The following is an 18,716-nucleotide window of genomic DNA, read 5'->3' as shown; positions in this document are numbered from 1 at the left end:
TGGGGTGTGCTCGGGGGAGGCAGAAAAAGGTGGGGAAGAGGAGGAGTGGGAAGAGGTGGGGCAGGGGCCTGGGAAAGAGTGGAGTGGGGGTAGGGCCTGGGGCTGAGCGGGGCAGGGGGTGGTGCTTCAGGTCTACAAACATTTTTAAATCAAAATGGGGTCCCTCGGGTTACTAAAGTTTGAGAACCGCTGATCTAGGAAATTAGGAGCACAAATGCCATTGAAAATCAACAGGACTTGGTGCTCATAAGTCCCTTTAGGCAACTTTGAAAATCCCACCCTTAAACAACAATGCAACTAAACACTATAAAAACAGAGCAAAATATAAACAACTCAGTGTATCATCATAAAAGCATTGGGGGAAGAGCAATCAAGACAAAAACTACTCTGAGAAAAAGCTGGTGTTTTTTTAAATGGGTAAGATAGGTGCCCAGGATGAGCAAGCTACATACCAAAAGTACCAACCAAAAGCATGATTCCCTGCTGATCCATAGAGTGATGGTGGGGCCCTATAGGTAAGATGGCATTACTATACTGTCACCAGCCAGGATAAGGCTTTTGGAGAAGGTGCCTCTCCATTAAGGGCTTTCAAAGTCAACAGAACCTGCTTAAGATTAGTCTTCCCCTTTCTCTGCAACCAACAGAAAGAACACAAGGCAGCTGACCCTGGCTACGGAAGCCTGTGGCCAGGCTTGCTATTGCATTTTGTTTCAGCTACAAGTATTGTAGAAGCCCTGCTAAGATCTGAACTATGTGATGACATGTAACCGTATCTGAACAGTATTTCAGTAATTGTGTTCGCTGACTTTGTGCTGATAGTTGTTTTTCCTTGTCTGCATTTACAGCTAAACCACCGTCAGGCCTGGTTCAGCTAACAGGATTGTTGAAACCATGTTAAGCCATGGTTAAATTTCATATCGTAGACTAGGCCTAAGAAGAATTAAAACAGTTGAATTTTTGTAATCCCAAAGGCATGTATTACTGTTGCAGATTATCACTGGGTAATTGTTTTTAGAAGAATTTGTAGTCCTTTTGCTTTGTAATGTAGAATGTATTGTATAATATTACTTGTGGGAACTTAATTCTGGTGCATCTTTACAAATGGTACATTTGCTGCCATTTCAATTTGTAATGACTGCAGCTGCTCTAAAGAGCTGCTTTTTAAATATTACTGTAGTAGGGTTATCAGGTTCCTCACGGCTTGTTATCAAATCCTTAGTTCCTTCTGTTCACTATGGAGTGACTAAATACTTTAAACCTTGCACAGTGTGCATATGGCCAGCTGGTAGCTATTAATGAACTATTTTTGTATTCCTTCTGGTTTGTCTTCCTAGGGCCTGGGGTAATACCTGGGGACTGAGTTATTGGAATTAAAATTGTATTTTGTAAACTAGTTGATCCACATACTTTTGTTACAGTTTAAAAATCAAACCCCTCCCTTTTCAGCAAGGGTTCCTGTTACTTAATGTAGTATCAAGTCAGAACCAGCTCCTGTAGACCTTCCATTGACTTTAATGGAAGTTAAATTGAGCCTGTTGTAGACTCTGAACTGCTGCAGTCATGGGTCAAATTCTGATTCCTCTTACTCTGTGTAAACCTATTAACTCCACAGAAGCCAATGTAGTCAGACCAGATGTAATTACACTGCTGTAATAGAGATCAAAAGCTGGCCCAGTATATTAAACCAAGAGTTCTGAAACATTTTCATAGTGTGGACTGTATCTTAATAGAGAAATTGTCTCAAGGATGACCCCCTTCCCCTTACTACTGGCAAAGATCAGTTTATGAACCTCAGTATTAGATTATTCATGAAACTGAGTTACAAGCTTAATTTGGTCCACCCTGGTATTAAGCGCAAAAGTATGACCAGTCCACAAGGTCGTATTGTGTTACAGGCACTGGTTTTCCTCTTCAGGCACGTGTTGTTTAAATTTCCAGCTAAGTCAGACAAACCTAGCACCAGCCAATCAGATTGCTGACTGACTGGCCCTGATTTGCCGATAAGCATATGGTATAAAAAACAAAAGCAAAGCACCCAACCAGCACAAGCTTGTTCATAAAAATGCTTTGATATAAGTTAGTTTTTGATTGGCAGAACTATAGCACAACTATTTCAGCTAATTATTTTGCAATCTTTAATAAAATAGATCCTCTTCCTACTATTTTGTGTTTACATATAATAGCTTTTGTAATATTTTGATTAAATAGTTAGAGCCATACTGTTGTATTTTTATGGCATAATAGTCCATTTTCCATAGGTATCTCCTCTTTGCCTTATATTTTACATAGCACTTTCTCTTAACAAAATAATGACAATAATATTTATTTGTAAAGCAATTCCTGTAATCTGATCCTGATCCTGTAATCTGATCTTTCATGCTGATCTGTGCGCCTTTATGGGGCCATGTACATTATTATTAGTATTATTTGTATTACTAGAGTATTTAGGAACCTCAGTCATTGACCATGAGTCCATTGTGCTAGGCACTGCACAAACACAGAACAAACAGTCTCTGCACCAGGGAGCTTACAGTCTGAGTAAGGGTTTGTCTGAGTGAATCAGATGGCAGGATTGAGGCCTTAGTATTCAAAGTATATAAACATTAACAAATTAATTAACAATCCATTTTATTGATATATACTGAGATTCCTTTAAGGGACAGTATCCAGATCATAGTTTTGTTAATTATTTTAATTTAGATATAAATCTTCATGTTTTGAAAGAATGTTTTATAAAAACCTATCTAGTCTTATATAATCAGCTTGTCCTGAATCCCAAGAAAGCTGATGTTTTTGAGCAAGCAAGTGAAGTAATTTAATAAGTGCTTTAAAATCCTCTTCTCTTCTTCTTTATGTGGGAGGGCATCTTAAACTTAGACTTTTTTTCTTACATCTGATAGCATTTTTCATGAAACATTAATATATACAGAGCATCCCGCCAATCCTCTTTCTGTAGCCTTCTCTTAAAATCAGATCTGTAATGTGTATCATGTCTGATCTTTTGAAATGGAAAAAGAATTACTGAACAGATTTTATGTCCTTTATTAGATTTGAAGATGCTGAGTATAGGGCAATATTGGGTCTAGTCCTTTAGAGACCATATTCTGTAGATTATATAAACAAGGTTTCTTCCTTTTTTCTTAAAACATTTGGAATATACACATAAATTACATATTTCTATATGAATATGGTCCTGTTTCTGTTTCAGTGCTGCTTGCTACATGATATTGATTAAGCCCATAAAGCATCTCATTCTTTGACTGCTCCTGTTTTACAAGTATCTTTACAATGTACTCTGTAGGAATAAATTAATCTACTATTCCTGGTACAGAATTGTCATGGTAAAATGATGCATCACTATTTAACTTTTTTATGCCAGATTGTCTAAACTAGTTTTTGTAAGTTAGGACTGGTGTAAGTTATATAATGTGATGATGTAACCTGTCTCATAATACTGTAAATAAAACTAGAGATTTAGACAGGAAGGAACCTCTCTTTCGGCAGCATAAGTTAACATTTTGTAAGAAGTTACACAATTTTGTGCTCTTAGCAAGCTAAGAATGAAATCTAACAGCGTTCTTCAATGACTGAGTTCACTATGTTCCGTGCACCTTACCATCATTATTCACATTGCTGAGGGACCCAACCCTGTATGTCATTGTGCCAAGATGCTACAGTTCTAATTACATAATTTCCTTCAAGGAGGAACGAAGCTGCCACCCCAAGTTTAGTTCCTAAGTTAAAAACTGCTGCATCCCAAATGATAAAGTCCTGTTTTTTTAACTGTATGCATCTTCAGCTAACCTACAATATGATGGGGGCTAATTTAGCTACAGCTAATCAGGAAAAAAATCTTGGAGTCATCATGGATAGCTCTCTGAAGACATCCATGCAGTGTGCAGTGGCAGTCAACAAAGCAAACAGGATGTTAGGAATCATTAAAAAGGGGATAGAGACTAAGACGGAGACTATCTTACTGCCCTTATATAAATCCATGGTACGCCCACATCTGGAATACTGCATACAGATGTGTTTTCCTCATCTCAAAAAAGATATACTGGCATTCGAAAAGGTTCAGAGAAGGACAACTAAAATGATTAGGGAGTTGAAACAGGTCCTATATGAGGAGAGATTAAAGAGGCTAAGACTTTTCAGCTTGGAAAAAAGGAGACTAAGGGGGGATATGATAGAGGTATATCAAATCATGAGTGATGTGGAGAAAGTGAATAAGGAAAAGTTATTTACTTGTTCCCATAATATAAGAACTAGGGGCCACCAAATGAAATTAATGGGCAACAGGTTTAAAACAAGTAAAAGGAAGTTCTTCACAGGGCGCACAGTCAACATGTGGAACTCCTTGCCTGAGGAGGTTGTGAAGGCTGGGACTATAACAGGGTTTAAAAGAGAACTAGATAAATTCATGGAGGCTAATTCCATTAATGGGTATTAGCCAGGATGGGTAAGGAATGGTGTCCCTAGCCTCTGTCAGAGGGTGGTGATGGACGGCAGGAGAGAGATCACTTGATCATTACCTGTTACGTTCACTCCCTCTGGGGCACCTGACATTGGCCACTGTCGGTAGACAGGATACTGGGGCTGGATGAACCTTTGAGGTTAGGTTGATTTTATAGAAGTCGATCTTTAGAAAGCAATTTTATACAGTCGATTGTGTATGTCCCCACTAAGCGCCTTAAATCAGCGGAGTGCGTCCTCAATACCGTGGCTAGCATCGACTCACGGAGCAGTGCACTGTGGGTAGCTATCCCACAGTTCCAGCAGTCTCTGCTGCCCATTGGAATGCTAGGTTAAGCTCCCAATGCCAGATGGGGCAAAAACATTGTCCCGGGTGGTTTTGGGTACATGTTGTCAGTCTCCCCTCCCTTCCCCACTCCCTCCCTCCGTGAAAGCAACATCAGACAATCATTTCACACCTTTTTTCCTGGGTTACCCATGCAGACGCCATAGCACGGCAAGCATGGAGCCCGCTCAGCTCACTGCTGGTGTTGTGAGCATTGTAAACACCTCGCGCATTATCCTGCTGTATGTGCAGAACCTGGCTAAGAGACGGCAGCACGAGTACAATTGTGAGGAGGACATGGACAAAGACATTTCTAAAAGCACAGGATGTGGCAATTGGGACATCATGGCAGCAGTGGGGCAGGTTGATACAGTGGAACGCGATTCTGCGCCCGGCAAACAAGCACAGACTGGTGGGACCGCATAGTTTTGCAGGTATGGGATGATTCCCAGTGGCTGCGAAACTTTTGCATGCATAAGGCCAATTTCCTGGAACTTTGTCAGTTGCATTCCCCAGCCTTGAAGCACAGGAATACCAAGATGAGAGCTGCCTTGACAGTTGAGAAGCAAGTGGCGATAGCCCTGTGGAAGTTTGCAACGCCTGACTGCTACCGGTGATCGGGAATCAATTTGGAGTGGGCAAATCTACTGTGGGGGCTGCTGTGATCCAAGTAGCCAATGTAATCACTGACCTTCTGCTAGCAAGGGTAGTGACTCTGGGAAATGTGCAGGTCATAGTGGATGGCTTTGCTGCAATGGGGTCCCCTAACTGTGGTGGGGCGATAGATGGAACGCATATCCCTATCTTGGCACCGGACCACCTTGCCAACCAGTACATAAACCACAAAGGGTACTTCTTAATGGTGCTGCAAACACTGGTAGATCACAAGGGACGTTTCACTGACATCAACGTAGGATGGCTGGGAAAAGTGCACGATGCTCGCATCTTTAGGCACTCCGGACTGTTCGAGCATCTGCAAGAAGGGACTTACTTCCCAGACCAGAAAATTACCATTGGGAATGTTGAAATGACAATAGTTATCCTTGGGGACCCAGCCTACCCCTTGCTCCCATGGCTCATGAAGCCTTACACAGACAGCCCGGACAGTAGTAAGGAGCAGTTCAACTATAGGCTGAGCAAGTGCAGAACAGTGGTAGAATGTGCCTTTGGACATTTAAAAGCTCGCTGCCGCTGTTTGCTGACTAGGTTAGACCTCAGCGCAACCAATATTCCCATTGTTATTGCTGCTTGCTGTGTGCTCCATAATATCTGTGAGAGTAAGTGGGAGACATTTATGGCAGGGTGGAAGGTTGAGGCAAATCGCCTGGCAGCCAATTTTGAGCAGCCAGACACCAGGGCGATTAGAAGAGCACAGCTAGGCACGCTGCGCATCAGAGAGGCTTTGAAAACCAGGTTCATGACTGGCCAGGCTATAGTGTGACAGTTGTGTGTGTTTGTCCTTGATGCAGACCTGCCCCCTTTGTTGATTTTAATTCCCTGTAAGCCCATCACCCTCCCACTTCGATCACAGCTGGCAAAGAAAATAAAGTCACTATTGTTTTGAAACCATGCATTCTTTCTTTATTAATTAAAAAAAAAAAGTGAGATAACTGACAAGGTAGCCCGGGTTGGGTAGGAAAGGACAAGGGCACAATGCTTATTGTAGCCACACTACAAATCAAAACTATTTGAATGACAGCCTTCTGTTGCTTAGGCTGTCCTTTGCAGTGCAGTGGCTGGGTGCCCAGAGCCTCTCCATCCTGCTTTCTTGGGCATCTGGGTAAGGAGGATATGGAACTTGGGGAGGAGGGCAGGCGGTTATACAGTAGATGCAGCAGCAGTCTGTGCTCTTGTTGGCTTTCCTGCAGCTCCATCAGATGCCTCATCATGTCCGTTTGCACCTCTATTAGCCTCAGGATCGCCTTCTGCATTTTCTCATAGCACTCACTTAATGCTTTCCTGGCCTCTGCCACTGAAGCCTCCATGCATTAAACTGTGGCCTATCAGTGCAGGAGGACTGCATGAGCTTGGAAAACATGTCATCGTGAGTGCTTTTTTTTTTTTTTGCCTTCTAATCTGCGATAACCTCAAGGACAGAGATGATAGGGGGAGCGTAGAAACATTTGCACCTGCGGGGAGATAAAAAGAGAGAGTAAAATTTAAGATGATACATTTCTGAGAACTAAAGGGCGACTCTTTCACAGTGAATCAAGCAATTCACAGCAGACAGCACATGTGCTTTAGGTGCAAGGTCGCATTTTGCCTTTTATCTTGAGTGCCTGCTGGTATGGAGACACATCACATACAGCTGGGCAACAGAATTCGGTTTCCAGGCAGCCATGGTAAGCCATGGTGGGCTTGGCTTCTTCCACCTTCATAACATTTGGGAATGGTTTCAAACTGCAGCGCCCTCCTTTCCCATAGCAAACAATGCTGGTTGGGTTTGCCATTTAAAAGGAGGGGCTGCGGTTTTCAGGTGGATGGGCAGCACACACCTCCCCCTACTCCTCCGCATGGCTATTCTCTGGGAATTATCCCTTACTCCTCCCCCCACTGCGTGGTTATTCTCAGGGATGATCCCTTTTAGCAAAGCGCAAACAGCCCAACATGAGTGGGGTCCTGTTACTGTTCCCTTACAAAAATTCCCCTATTTTAACCAGGTGACCATGAATGATATCACTCTCCTGAGGCTAACACAGAAAGATATAGACTGGATGTTGCTTGAATGTGACCAAAACCTCAGATCATTCGCTGCCATGCTTTGTGCTGCAATGATTCCAGGCTACTTGCTACTGGCTTGACGTGGTAAAGTGTCCTACCATGGAGGATGAAATAAGGCAGCCCTCCCCAGAAACCTTCTGCAAAAGCTTTCAGAGTACCTCCAGGAGAGCTTCATGGTGATGTCCTTGGAGGATTCCCGCTCCATCCCCAAACACGTTAACAGACTTTTCCAGGAGCTGTACTGACCGCGAATGCATCCCAATTCTTCAGGACAAATCAAACATTAAACACAATTGCTTTTAAACCCTGTACTGTAGTTACAAATGTGCACTCACCAGAGATGCCTTCTCCGGCTTCAGGGTCCAGGATCCCACCTTGGGAGTGTATTGGGTCCAGGATGATGAAAAGGTCCTGGCTGCCGGGGAGAACAGATTCACCCCTATTTTACATGAATATTTTGTGTCTTGTTCTTCTGAAGTGTTTTTTTCCCTCATCACCTCTGGGCCTTTTTACATCCCTGTTTCTCATATAGCATGTACATGTACTGCCCTGAACACACAGCTCCTCAGGCATCAGAGGGGTAGCCGTGTTAGTCTGTGTCCACAAAAACAACGAGGAGTCTGGAGGCACCTTAAAGACTAACAGATTTATTTGGGCTCCCCTCACTCCCATCAGAAGTCATTTTTAACAAATGCTTAGTTATATTAACAACTCTTTCCTCCTCCTCTCTCCCATTTCCCTGCGCTCTACCTCTACCCCTTCTCCCCATGGCATTTAAAATCTGAATGGGGACAACACTGGACTCTTCCCAATCAGCGCTGCAGCTATTGAAACTTGTGTGTGTAGAGGGGGTCAACAGGCTACATTGGAAGTGCTGCTCAGAGATGCAGCCAGCAGCAGCTTTCTAGCTGCTTCTTCACTGTTCTCAAACCGAATGCCAGCCATGTGTGGAAGCAGAAGTCCTGTGTGATCCTTCTTGTGCACTTGTTGCAGGCAGTGGGTGGCTGGTAATTCTGTGGAGCACCAGTGAGGAGAGTGGGAATGAGGGCTGAGGTTTCTTAGAATGTTCAGGAAGTTGAACAAATCCCAGCACTCATTGTTAGTTTGGATCAATGGGTGGAATAATTTGATGACTGGCTAACATGCCTGCAGCCTGCTTTCTGATTGGGAAGAGGGCTCGCTCTTCCTGTAGTAGCATATGAGAGTATAGACATTCTAGGAGGAGAGTCTGAGTGGCTGTTCAAAAGGGGTTGGCATGTGGTGACTCATTAGTATATGGTTACGGAAATGGAACACGCAGCATGTCCTATAAAAGCATATGAGCACCTCAAGGAGTTCTTCTGCGCTCATTCACCTGCAGTTCTCTGGTCATTTGAAAGCTCTTAATACAACCAAGTTATACGAGTCTCAGATACACTCTTAACACACTTTTAACATAGCCTCAGTCTTGGGTGATGTGCTCCTGTGCATGATCAGGGAAGGAACTTTCCCAAACTCAGTCCATTGGTTCCAGTTAGGGCGTCTTGTGCCAGCCCTGCAGTGGGATAGAGGCACTGCCTGGTACTCCAGCCACCATTTCCTTCTTATCTGTGTTCTGTAGAGGAGCTACGCCAGGTAGCTGTCGTGACTGACTACCCCAGGCTCCATGGTTACTCAGTTCAGTGCCTCATTTGCTCTCCCTCTATGTTCCACTCAGGCTGTCCTTTTACTGTGCGGTGCTTTCTTCTCCTCTATCTCCTCTCTCAAAAATGTGTAATCTACTGAGGACCATGGCACCAGCCACAGTAGCTTCTATTGATAGAATCATATCAGGCATTGTAGAGGTGAAGTTCCCAGAACTGAGTCTGTCCTGCTAATCCACAAATCTCTGGGGCAGCCCCACAAACAGTGCCAGGCTGGGTCAAGATGGAGAGTTTTGTACACCGATGGAAAGTTTCAGAGGATGGTGTATTGGGGTGTTTTAGTACATCCTGGCCAAAGAGTATGCAATGCTGCTTTTTAATGAGCGACTAGAGGAGGGCCAGGTCTCTCAGAGATAATGGCATTTCTCACAAAGTCAAACCGCTGTATGTTCAGGATTTGATGCTGACAGTGCATATAGAATCCCGCTAGCCTCTCCAAGGTGCCTGTAAGAGAGTCCAGGTTCCTGACTGGTATAGCAGTACAGGCAGTATGCAGTTTCGGTAGATCCTGAATGTTGTCTCAGCACAGAAACGTTTTTGTGTCCATAAGTGAGACACAGACTTCATGCAGGAGGCAGCAAGAACTATTCGTCAGAGGACATTTGGTTTGCTGCAACTGTTAGCACTCTGCAGTGAAAGCAGATAAACTTGTCAATCCTTCCCATGGTGCTTGACCTGCCCTGCACTGGGGGTGCTGGTGTGCCAGCCCTGAGTTCTGGATCTTGGTCTTCTGCCATGAGATATTCAAGCCCACAGTGCAAGCAGAGTCGTAGAAACCTTGAAGGGCAGAACTGAAATTCCGTAGCTTCTCCACAAGCAAGGCACCATGGTTTTGTTGGTGACCACTTCTTGAACAATCTTTATTCCAGTATGTGGAGTGGCAAGTCCTAACATTCAGTCAATAGCTTGACAGAATAGTGCAGGGATGAGAATGCATGGTCCAGGACTTCATCTGCTGAGGGGCAGAGAGATGTACCTGGTTTCGTGAAAGGAATATTAGAAGGTTGCTTATGGCTGCCAGCCAGGTGCATGATACCTTTGTAAGCAAGACAAAGAATGTTGTGCTGTAGGCTGTCCTCTACTTCATCGACCAGGGAGTTGATGTAGATCTCAGTCACATTGTACCAGGACCCAGAAAAAGCATTTCAACCATTTACTTTCATGGACATCTCCCTGCTTATGTGCTTCTTCCTTTTTTTTTCTAATGTATCAGAGTCCTCTTCAGAAAGCCATGGTTTCTTCAGTGCCCATCCGAAGTAGATTGTTTCAGTGATGGTGCATGATACAGCATTATGTATACCACTCTAGGTGATTTCCACAATGTCAAGGTTGCGTATGTGATGTTCAACAGCCTGAGTGTATTTCATAGCTTCAACAGGAAAGACGCTGGTACTGTTGGTAGACCTCTGGCCTGCAAGGAGTTGGAAAATGCAGCAAGAACTGATCTGTGAGGCACTTTGACCATACACAAACCTAGCTTGCTAGCAAGTCCCCTCTTGGAAACCTAGCTCCTTCTGTAAAAGGCTCAGTAACTGAGAATACATTACCCTGCTCTGGTCTTTGATATGTAAATAAAATGAAGTGCTGGACTCTCTCTGCAGCCCAGCGATCACCTGGCAGGGCTTGAATCTCAAGCTCTTCAGGGGCTACAGTGCTGTGCTCAGATTCTCTTCCTTCCCTCTAGCAAGCTGTAAGTGCAGGACCCTAGGCTTCAGATCAGTCTTCTCTCAATCGTGGTCAACTTTCTGCTTATTGCTGTCAGTAGGGCTCACCCCATGCCCAATTTTTGACCTTTGTTGAGTGACCTTAGGTTCATTGTTTAGCTTCTGTGTTTCTCTCAGGCAACTAAGGTGATATCTGCACCACAGCTGGGAGGTGTGATTCCCAGCGTGGGTAGAAATACATGTGTCAAGCTAGCACAAGCAGAGCTGGAACCTGAAAATAGCAGTGCTGGTGCTGTGGCATGGGCGCTGGCTCAGGCTGGTTACTCGAGTATCTATCCAGGGGCATGTCATGCTGCCATGGCCACATGATTATTTTTAGGTGCAAGCTCAAGCAGAGCTCGTTGCATGTATATATATCTATGCTGGGAATCACACCTCCAGCTGTGTAGACATACCCTAGGTGAGTTAATACCCTGCTCCTTGGTGCTGATTTCCCTTGGATTTGGTTTTGTGCCTTTCTCTGCAGCACTCTCTCAGCATTGGTTTGTTATACTTCCGCTGGCTTGCCTGCCACGGTGTTCCTCTCTTAGCCTGGGCCAGTGGGTCTCCATTACTGCAGCACCATGGAGATGATTCAGAACCTCTTCTCCTAATCTCTGTGCCTGTTGTCTACTGCCTGCCTCTGAGAGATAACAGGCTCTCATCCTTGCTCCTTCCTGCATGGACATATCTCCTGTGAAACTGCATATTCCTGCCTTCCCAGATGCTAGGATCAATCCACTGTATAAGCCCCCTTCTCCTGCTGTGCACCGAGACCCAGCTTCCAACTTGTTGGGGGAGCATCTGACTGTGGAGGTGGCTACTGCATTGCAGGGATGGGGATAATTTCCCTGGCAGGAAACTCACATCTGAGCTCGTTTCCTATTTAGACTTTCTGAATTCCCTAGGCAAAGATTTTCAACAGTAAGTGCTGAAGTGGAGCTCCTAAACTCACGTTTAGACACCCACATAAGTGACCTAATCTATAAAAATGCAAAGTGTCCAGCAACTCCCATTGACTTTAAGGGCCTCTATTATTTGAAAATGTTGGCTTCAGCTCTCAGTTGTTGATCTCCTTCAGGGAGCATATGAGGTGTATAATTTTGAGAGCACATTTGACCTCAGGAAATGTTGCCTTCGCTCTCCAGGATACTGCATCTCATCTCGCACTTTCCAGACATCTTTGTTATTTCTTAAATCTCCCCTATATTCTCAGCTTATCAATATGAGGTATTGAAAACAGTGGTTTCCTTCTTCTATATCAGCTGTTAGTGGTGCAATTATTATGAAAGGAATATTTCTTTGAATTTCTTTTTGAGACTCCGGGGTGGCCATTAGAATTGCTGCTCTCACTGCATTTGTTACACAAGTCGTAGCTGTACTTAGCCTTCTTTTCCATTCAGGCCAGAGTTCTACAGAACAGAATCCACGTTTTCCCAGGGAAGTGTTGAACATTACACAGCTGTTTTGGGGATCCATCCTTTCTGCTAGCTCAGAGGAAATCCATATATAACATATATAGCACCGTATAAGTTTCCAAAGAAGTGTTCAAACATTGATGAGTTTGGCCTCTTGTCACCACTACAAATATGGAAACAGTTTTGTCCCTATTTGACAGAGGGAGAGGCAAAAGCACTAAGGACTAGAGCCACAAAAGGGACCAAAGTGTTGCAATACCTAATGCCTAATAATTAAAGAACATTGGGCCAGAGAAAACAAATTGACACTGTAGCCAAGTGGTTAGCGCACCCAGCTAGGTGTGGGAGAGTCAGGTTCAAGCCCTGTTAGTTATACAAAATGGAACAGCTTTAGCAGGAGCGATCCCACCCCAGAACACCAGGGATTAAAAAAAATCGGTATCTGTTGATTTTGAAAATAGCTCCTTCAGTCTCTGTCCCCCTAGTTGTCTTGTTATGCTAAGAGGATTAAACTCCCTAATTTTTCAGCACCCAGTTACAAACATTTCTTCCAAGGAAAATCAGTCAGGAGAGGACAATGGTGATGTTATTGGCTCCCCTGGTGGCCTTAGCATCCTTGGGTCTCAGCTCTTATGAACATGGTCATGACTCTGTCTTGGTCCTGAAATTCCCAAACTCCTTTCTCAAGAACTGGTGTTTCACTTTCAACCTTGCCTCAAGTTCATACTGTGTAAATAGCAGTGAGCGCATTAGTGTATTTTCCATCACATCACACCACACAAGACAATTTCAGTTACACCGTATTATTGTATTTGCTTATGTGCTCACCACTCATGTCAGTTCAGGCACCCTGGTATTGCAAGTCACTATGTGTTATACATATAACTCATAGTGATTCATTCACATAACAATGCTTTTCATAGATACATGGATTTTCACATTCCACATACATGCAAAATTCTGACTCAAGTCACATGTTCAGCTCTTAGTGGAGAGTATCTCTGCAGAGTTAGTCATCTACCTGGTTAGATTACATAAGAATGCCCATACTGGGTCACACCAACGGTCCATCCAGCCAAGTATCCGGTCTTCCGACCGTGGTCAATGCCAGGTGCCCCAGAAGGAATGAACAGAACAGGTAGTCATCAAGTGATCCATCCCCAGTCACCCATTCACAGCTTCTGGTAAACAGAGGCTAGGGACACCATCCCAGCCCATCCTGGCTAATAGTCATTGATGGACCTATCCTCCATGAACTTAACTAGTTCTTTTTTAAACCCTGTTATAGTCTTGGCCTTCACAACATCCTCTGGCAAGGAGTTCCACAGGGTGTCTGTGTTCTGTGAAGAAATACTTTCTTTTGTTTGTTTTAAACCTGCTGCCTATTAATTTCATTTGGTGACCACTAATCCTTGTATTGTGAGGAGTAAATAACAATTCCTAATTTACTTTCTCCATACCAATAGAATTTAAAGCCAGAAGGACTTTAATATGATTATCTAGTCTGACCTCCTGCATGACCAGGTTGTAGAATTTCACCAAGCAATTCTTGCATCCAGTCCTTGACTTCTGGTTAATCTAGAGCATCTCTTTTAGAAAGACATCCTCTTTTGATTGAAAGACTTCAAATGATGGAGAATCTACAACAGCCCTGGGTAATCTGTTCCAATTGTTAATTGCTTTCATCGTTTTATTTCTGCCCTGAATTTGTCACTTTGGCTTCCAACTATTGGATCTCATTATGCCTTTGCTCAGTTAAAGAGCCCTCTACTTTCAGAAATGTCAGTACTAGGGCTGTCAAGCGATTAAAAGAATTAATCATGTGATTAAAATAATGAATTGTGATTTATTGCATGATTAATCTCGCAGTTAAACAATAATAGACTACCATTTATTTAAATGTTTTTGGCTGTTTTCTACATTTTCAAATATATTGATTTCAGTTACAACATAGAATACAAAGTGTACAGTGCTCACTTTATGTTTTGATTACAAATATTCGCACTGTGAAAAACAAAAGAAATAGTATTTTTCAATTCACCTAATTCACCTACTGTAGTGCAATCTCTTTATCATGAAAATTGAACTTACAAATGTAGAATTATGTACAACCCCCTCCCCCCCCCGCATTCAAAAATAAAACAATGTAATACTGTAGAGCCTACAACTTCATTCAGTCCTACTTCTTGTTCAGCCAATCACTCAGACAGACAAGTTTGTTTACATTTGCAGGAGATAATGCTGCCTGCTTCTTGTTTATAATGTCACCTGAAAGTGAGAACAGGTGTTTGCATGATACTGTTGTAGCTGGCGTGGCAAGATATTTACATGCCAGATGCGCTAACAAGTCATATGGCCCTTGATGCTTCAATCACCATTCCAGAGGACATGCGTCCATGCTGATGACGGGTTCTGTTCGATAATGATCCAAAGAAATGAGGCCCGACACATGTTCATTTTGTCATCTGAATCAGATGCCACCAGCAGAAGGTTGATTTTCTTTTTTGGTGGTTTGGGTTCTGTAGTTTCCGCATCAGAGTTTTGCTCTTTTAAGACTTCTGAAAGCATGCTCCACATTTTGTCCCTTGCAGATTTTGGAAGCCACTTCAGACACTTAAAATCTTGGGTTGAGTGCTGTAGCTATCTTTAGAAATTTCACATTGATATCTTCTTTGCATTTTGTCAAATTTGCAGTGAAAGTGTTCTTAAAATGAACATGTGCTGGGTCATCATCTGAGACTGCTGTAACATGAAATATATGGCAGAATGCGGGTAAAACAGAGCAGGAGACATACAGTTCTCCCCCCCTAGGAGTTGTCACAAATTTAATTAAAGCATGTCCTCTGGAATGATGGCCGAAGCATGAAGAGGCATATGAATCTGTAGCACATCTGGCACATAAATATCTTGCGACCCCAGCTACAAGAGTTTTACATTGTTTTGGTTTTGAGTGCTGTTATGTAACCAAAAAAACTTACATTTATGAGTTGCACTTTCATGATAAAGAGATTGCACTACATTACTTAGTATTTTTCAATTCACCTCATACGTTTCCTTTATCATTTTTACAGTGCAAATATTTGTAATAAAAAATAATATAAAGTGAGCACTGTATACTTTGTGTTGTAATTGAAATAGATATATGTAAATTGGTATTCTATTGTTTAACAGTGCAATTAATCGCAATTAATTTTTTTGAGTTAATTGCGTGAGTTATCTGTGATTAATCGACAGCCCAGGACAGTACTTATAAGACGTGAAGCCTTCTACCTCCTTGGCATCACGCTCAACTACACTAAAAGTGGGCTGTGAAACCATTATAGCCCATTTTACTCCTCAGCAGGATTTCCCTCTTGTTCAATGGGATTCCTCTCCCTTTGAGCCTTTAGGCAAGTTCCCTCTCAAATGGATCACCCTAAAAGATGCGGAGTGTAGTGACTTCCGCTATGAGAGTTGAAGAATAAAGTTTCCCCATCCTCCTCAGACCTTCTCTCCCTCCTCCCTGACAAATAGTTGTTCCATCTTCTAGCCCAGGGATCAGCAACCTTTGGCATGCAGCCCATCAGGGAAATCCGTTGGCGGGCCGGGACAGTTTGTTTACCTGCAGCGTTCTCAGGTTCAGCCGATCGCAGCTCCCATTGGCCGCGGTTCTCCGTTCCAGGCCAATGGGGGCTGGGAGAAGTGGTGGCCAGCACATCCCTTGGCCCATGCCGCTTCCTGCAGCCTGGAATGGCGAACCACGGCCAGTGGCAGCTGTGATCGGCCGAACCTGCGGACGCTGCAGGTAAACAAACCATCCCAGCCTGCCACTGGATTTCCCTGACGGGCCGCGTGCCAAAGGTTGCTGATCCCGGGTCTAGACTTTATTACAAGTGAACAAGGAATTCCATATCAGTGATCCTATTTTTCTCTCAATCTCTTGCCCTGTCCCAGCTATGTTTCAGAATAGAAATCTGCATTCCGTGGGTAATAAATGTGTTCTAAAATTTTTTTGTTATTCTAATTGTTTGTTTTGAGGGATGCTATAAAGAAAATAGAGCTGCTAAGCCTGTCCTCAACAGATGGATAAAGGAGGTTGTTGCCTAGTTTACAAACAAGGCAGCCTTCCTCATCCCGAGGCAGTTGTATTTCTTGGGCAGCGAGGGCAAAGCCATTTGCTTCTGAAATAAGGCAGCCATGCACTCACTCATAAAGCTTTACCTGCTGACAGCAAAATTCTGCCCAAAGGCAGGTTGAGCAAATAGCACTACCTGCTGACAGCAAAATTCTGCCCAAAGGCAGGTTGAGCAAATAGCACTATCAGGTAAAGTGTTCATGCTGTAACCAGCTGGCCTTGAGTTGATTCTTACTAAACAGGAGAAAAGAAATTATAACGAGGGAAAATTATTTACTAGTAACTGTTTGTCATCTCCTCTTCCCTAATCCACCCTCTGAGGATTATTTTTCTAAGCTTTTCTAACTATTTGCTATGGTAAAGTCTAACGGAAAGGGAGGCTCAGACTGGAGCTTAGAGGAAAAGTCTCACTCTCAACTTTGCTACCGGATAGTTGGCACTATTGTTCCATCTGTCTCTCAAGTGGGACAGAAAAAGAGGAGTCTGACAGTAAATTGAATTACTGGTAAATATTTAACTAAGTAGTGTTAATTTTTTTGTCTAACAGTAAAAATCAAAATCAGTTTATTTTATTTAAAAAACTAGGGGTTACCATTTAAAATTAATAAATCACCTTTGACAAATCAAGCCCACAGGACCCAGTTCTGTCTTCAGATATGCTCTAGTTCAACCCCGGTATTGGGTGAAAGCTTTGGCTTGTGTTACATACGTCAGCCTACATAATCATAATGGTCTCTTCTGGCCTGAATCTACATACTTAGCCTGGCAACATGCATGACAGTTGCATAAGAAAAATCCAGTAGAAATGCACACATACATGTGAAAATGTGTTATCAGTAAAAGCAGTATTTCCCAAAAGGTGGAGCTGAGAGGAGCCACCTACAGCCCTTTTGATTTTTTTCCAGTCAGTCATTAAAAGTTAGCAGTTCTGGTTGAGAAGAACACATTCACTTCATGCCTGCCTGAGTTTATAGAGAGCCTGAAGCAATCACTGGGAGGCAGAAATGGCCACTAATTATTTCACTGCTGAAAGGAGACTAAGTTGATCTTCATAAAACAGGTGTGGGACGCTGGGATTGTGAAGATACAGAAATGAAAATGTCTGTCTACCACCACACAGGATTGGAGGGTTGGTTGTGACTAATTTTATTTTCCTGGTTTTTGAGAGGTGAGCGGCTGAACTTCCAACAGTTTGGGAAGACACTGGTTTAGCGAGAGAGCAGGGCTGATTGTTCAGGGTTTATACAGTCAGGAACCTTTTTTGGTATTCCTGGTTGTAGCTTGCCGATCTACTCTGGGTCCCAATATCTAGCTGCACAAATAACTGTTTTCTAATAGACTTAACTAATTAATTGATCTAACTTCTTTACAATTAAAATGATCCTCTGATTTAATTTTTTTTTATTTTTTAACTCAGAGGCGCACTGGAAGCTTATGTTCAGTCGGTAAGAACAAGAGAAGGAAAGGAGTTTGCACCAGTCTATCCCATAATGGTTCAACTGCTGAAGAAAGCAATGTCTACGCTTCAGTAGCAGCATCCGACCCCAATGCTACTCAAATTCTATATTGTTAATTGGGCACTGACCGATGAATGCTTATAGGGTTAATATAAATAATTCTTTTCAAATATGCCATCCTTTTCAAAAGTGCTATTAGAAGAAGCCCTAATAAAGGTTCTAACATCTTCTTTTTGTACTCTGTATTCCTCAACTTTGTCTAAACAGTAGGAAATGTTTTATTGTAATAGAATAATATAATTTCACACAAAATTATTCTCAAACAATATTTGCCTAATATTTTCTAATATCCTTTCTGAATTTAGAAGGTAAAAAAAAAACTTAGGACTTTCTCAAATGTTCTGTATGCTTCAGTAAATGAATTCTAATAAATAATACCTGCACATTTAGCTATTTTCCTGTAAATATGGCACAAAAAAGAGCTTGATGAAATATTAATGTTAGGTAGCTTTTTTTACAATGTTAGAATGAAAGAGTCTAAACTTCAGTAGAGTTACATCAGTTTGTCTAACATTCCAGGTAAAGAGCACTATTTATCACACACAAAAAATTTAATTTACAAAATAAAGTAGCATTGATTCTTTGCAGCATCGTTAGCGCACTGAAGTAATTTTGATTTTCTATCTTTTTGCTACAAGTGTAATAAAGAGCATCTACTATCTTTTGATCTCGAATTCAGTATTTAAAATTCAATAAGCGGCTTCCTAATTAAAAAGCAACAAACATACTTACAAGATGTGTGCAGTAAAACTATTCTACATTT

General features: G+C 42.5%; 1 protein-coding gene across 5 annotated transcripts in view; it reads left to right on the top strand.

Annotated features, from left to right (window-relative positions):
* Positions 1-18,680, top strand: part of COG5 (component of oligomeric golgi complex 5) — a 482,330-nt gene extending 463,650 nt beyond the window's left edge. For all 5 annotated transcript variants that reach the window (XM_050925473.1, XM_050925465.1, XM_050925485.1 and 2 more), the window contains one exon: positions 17,854-18,680. In XM_050925473.1, coding sequence (XP_050781430.1) covers positions 17,854-17,968 — 115 coding nt within the window. In that variant the 3' untranslated portion in view covers positions 17,969-18,680. The remainder of the gene's footprint in view (positions 1-17,853) is intronic.
* The last annotated feature ends 36 nt before the right edge of the window (positions 18,681-18,716 follow it).

Source organism: Gopherus flavomarginatus, chromosome 1 (genome assembly GCF_025201925.1).
Source record: "Gopherus flavomarginatus isolate rGopFla2 chromosome 1, rGopFla2.mat.asm, whole genome shotgun sequence".
Lineage (NCBI taxonomy): Eukaryota > Metazoa > Chordata > Testudines > Testudinidae > Gopherus > Gopherus flavomarginatus.
This window is presented reverse-complemented; position numbering and strand designations above follow the sequence as displayed.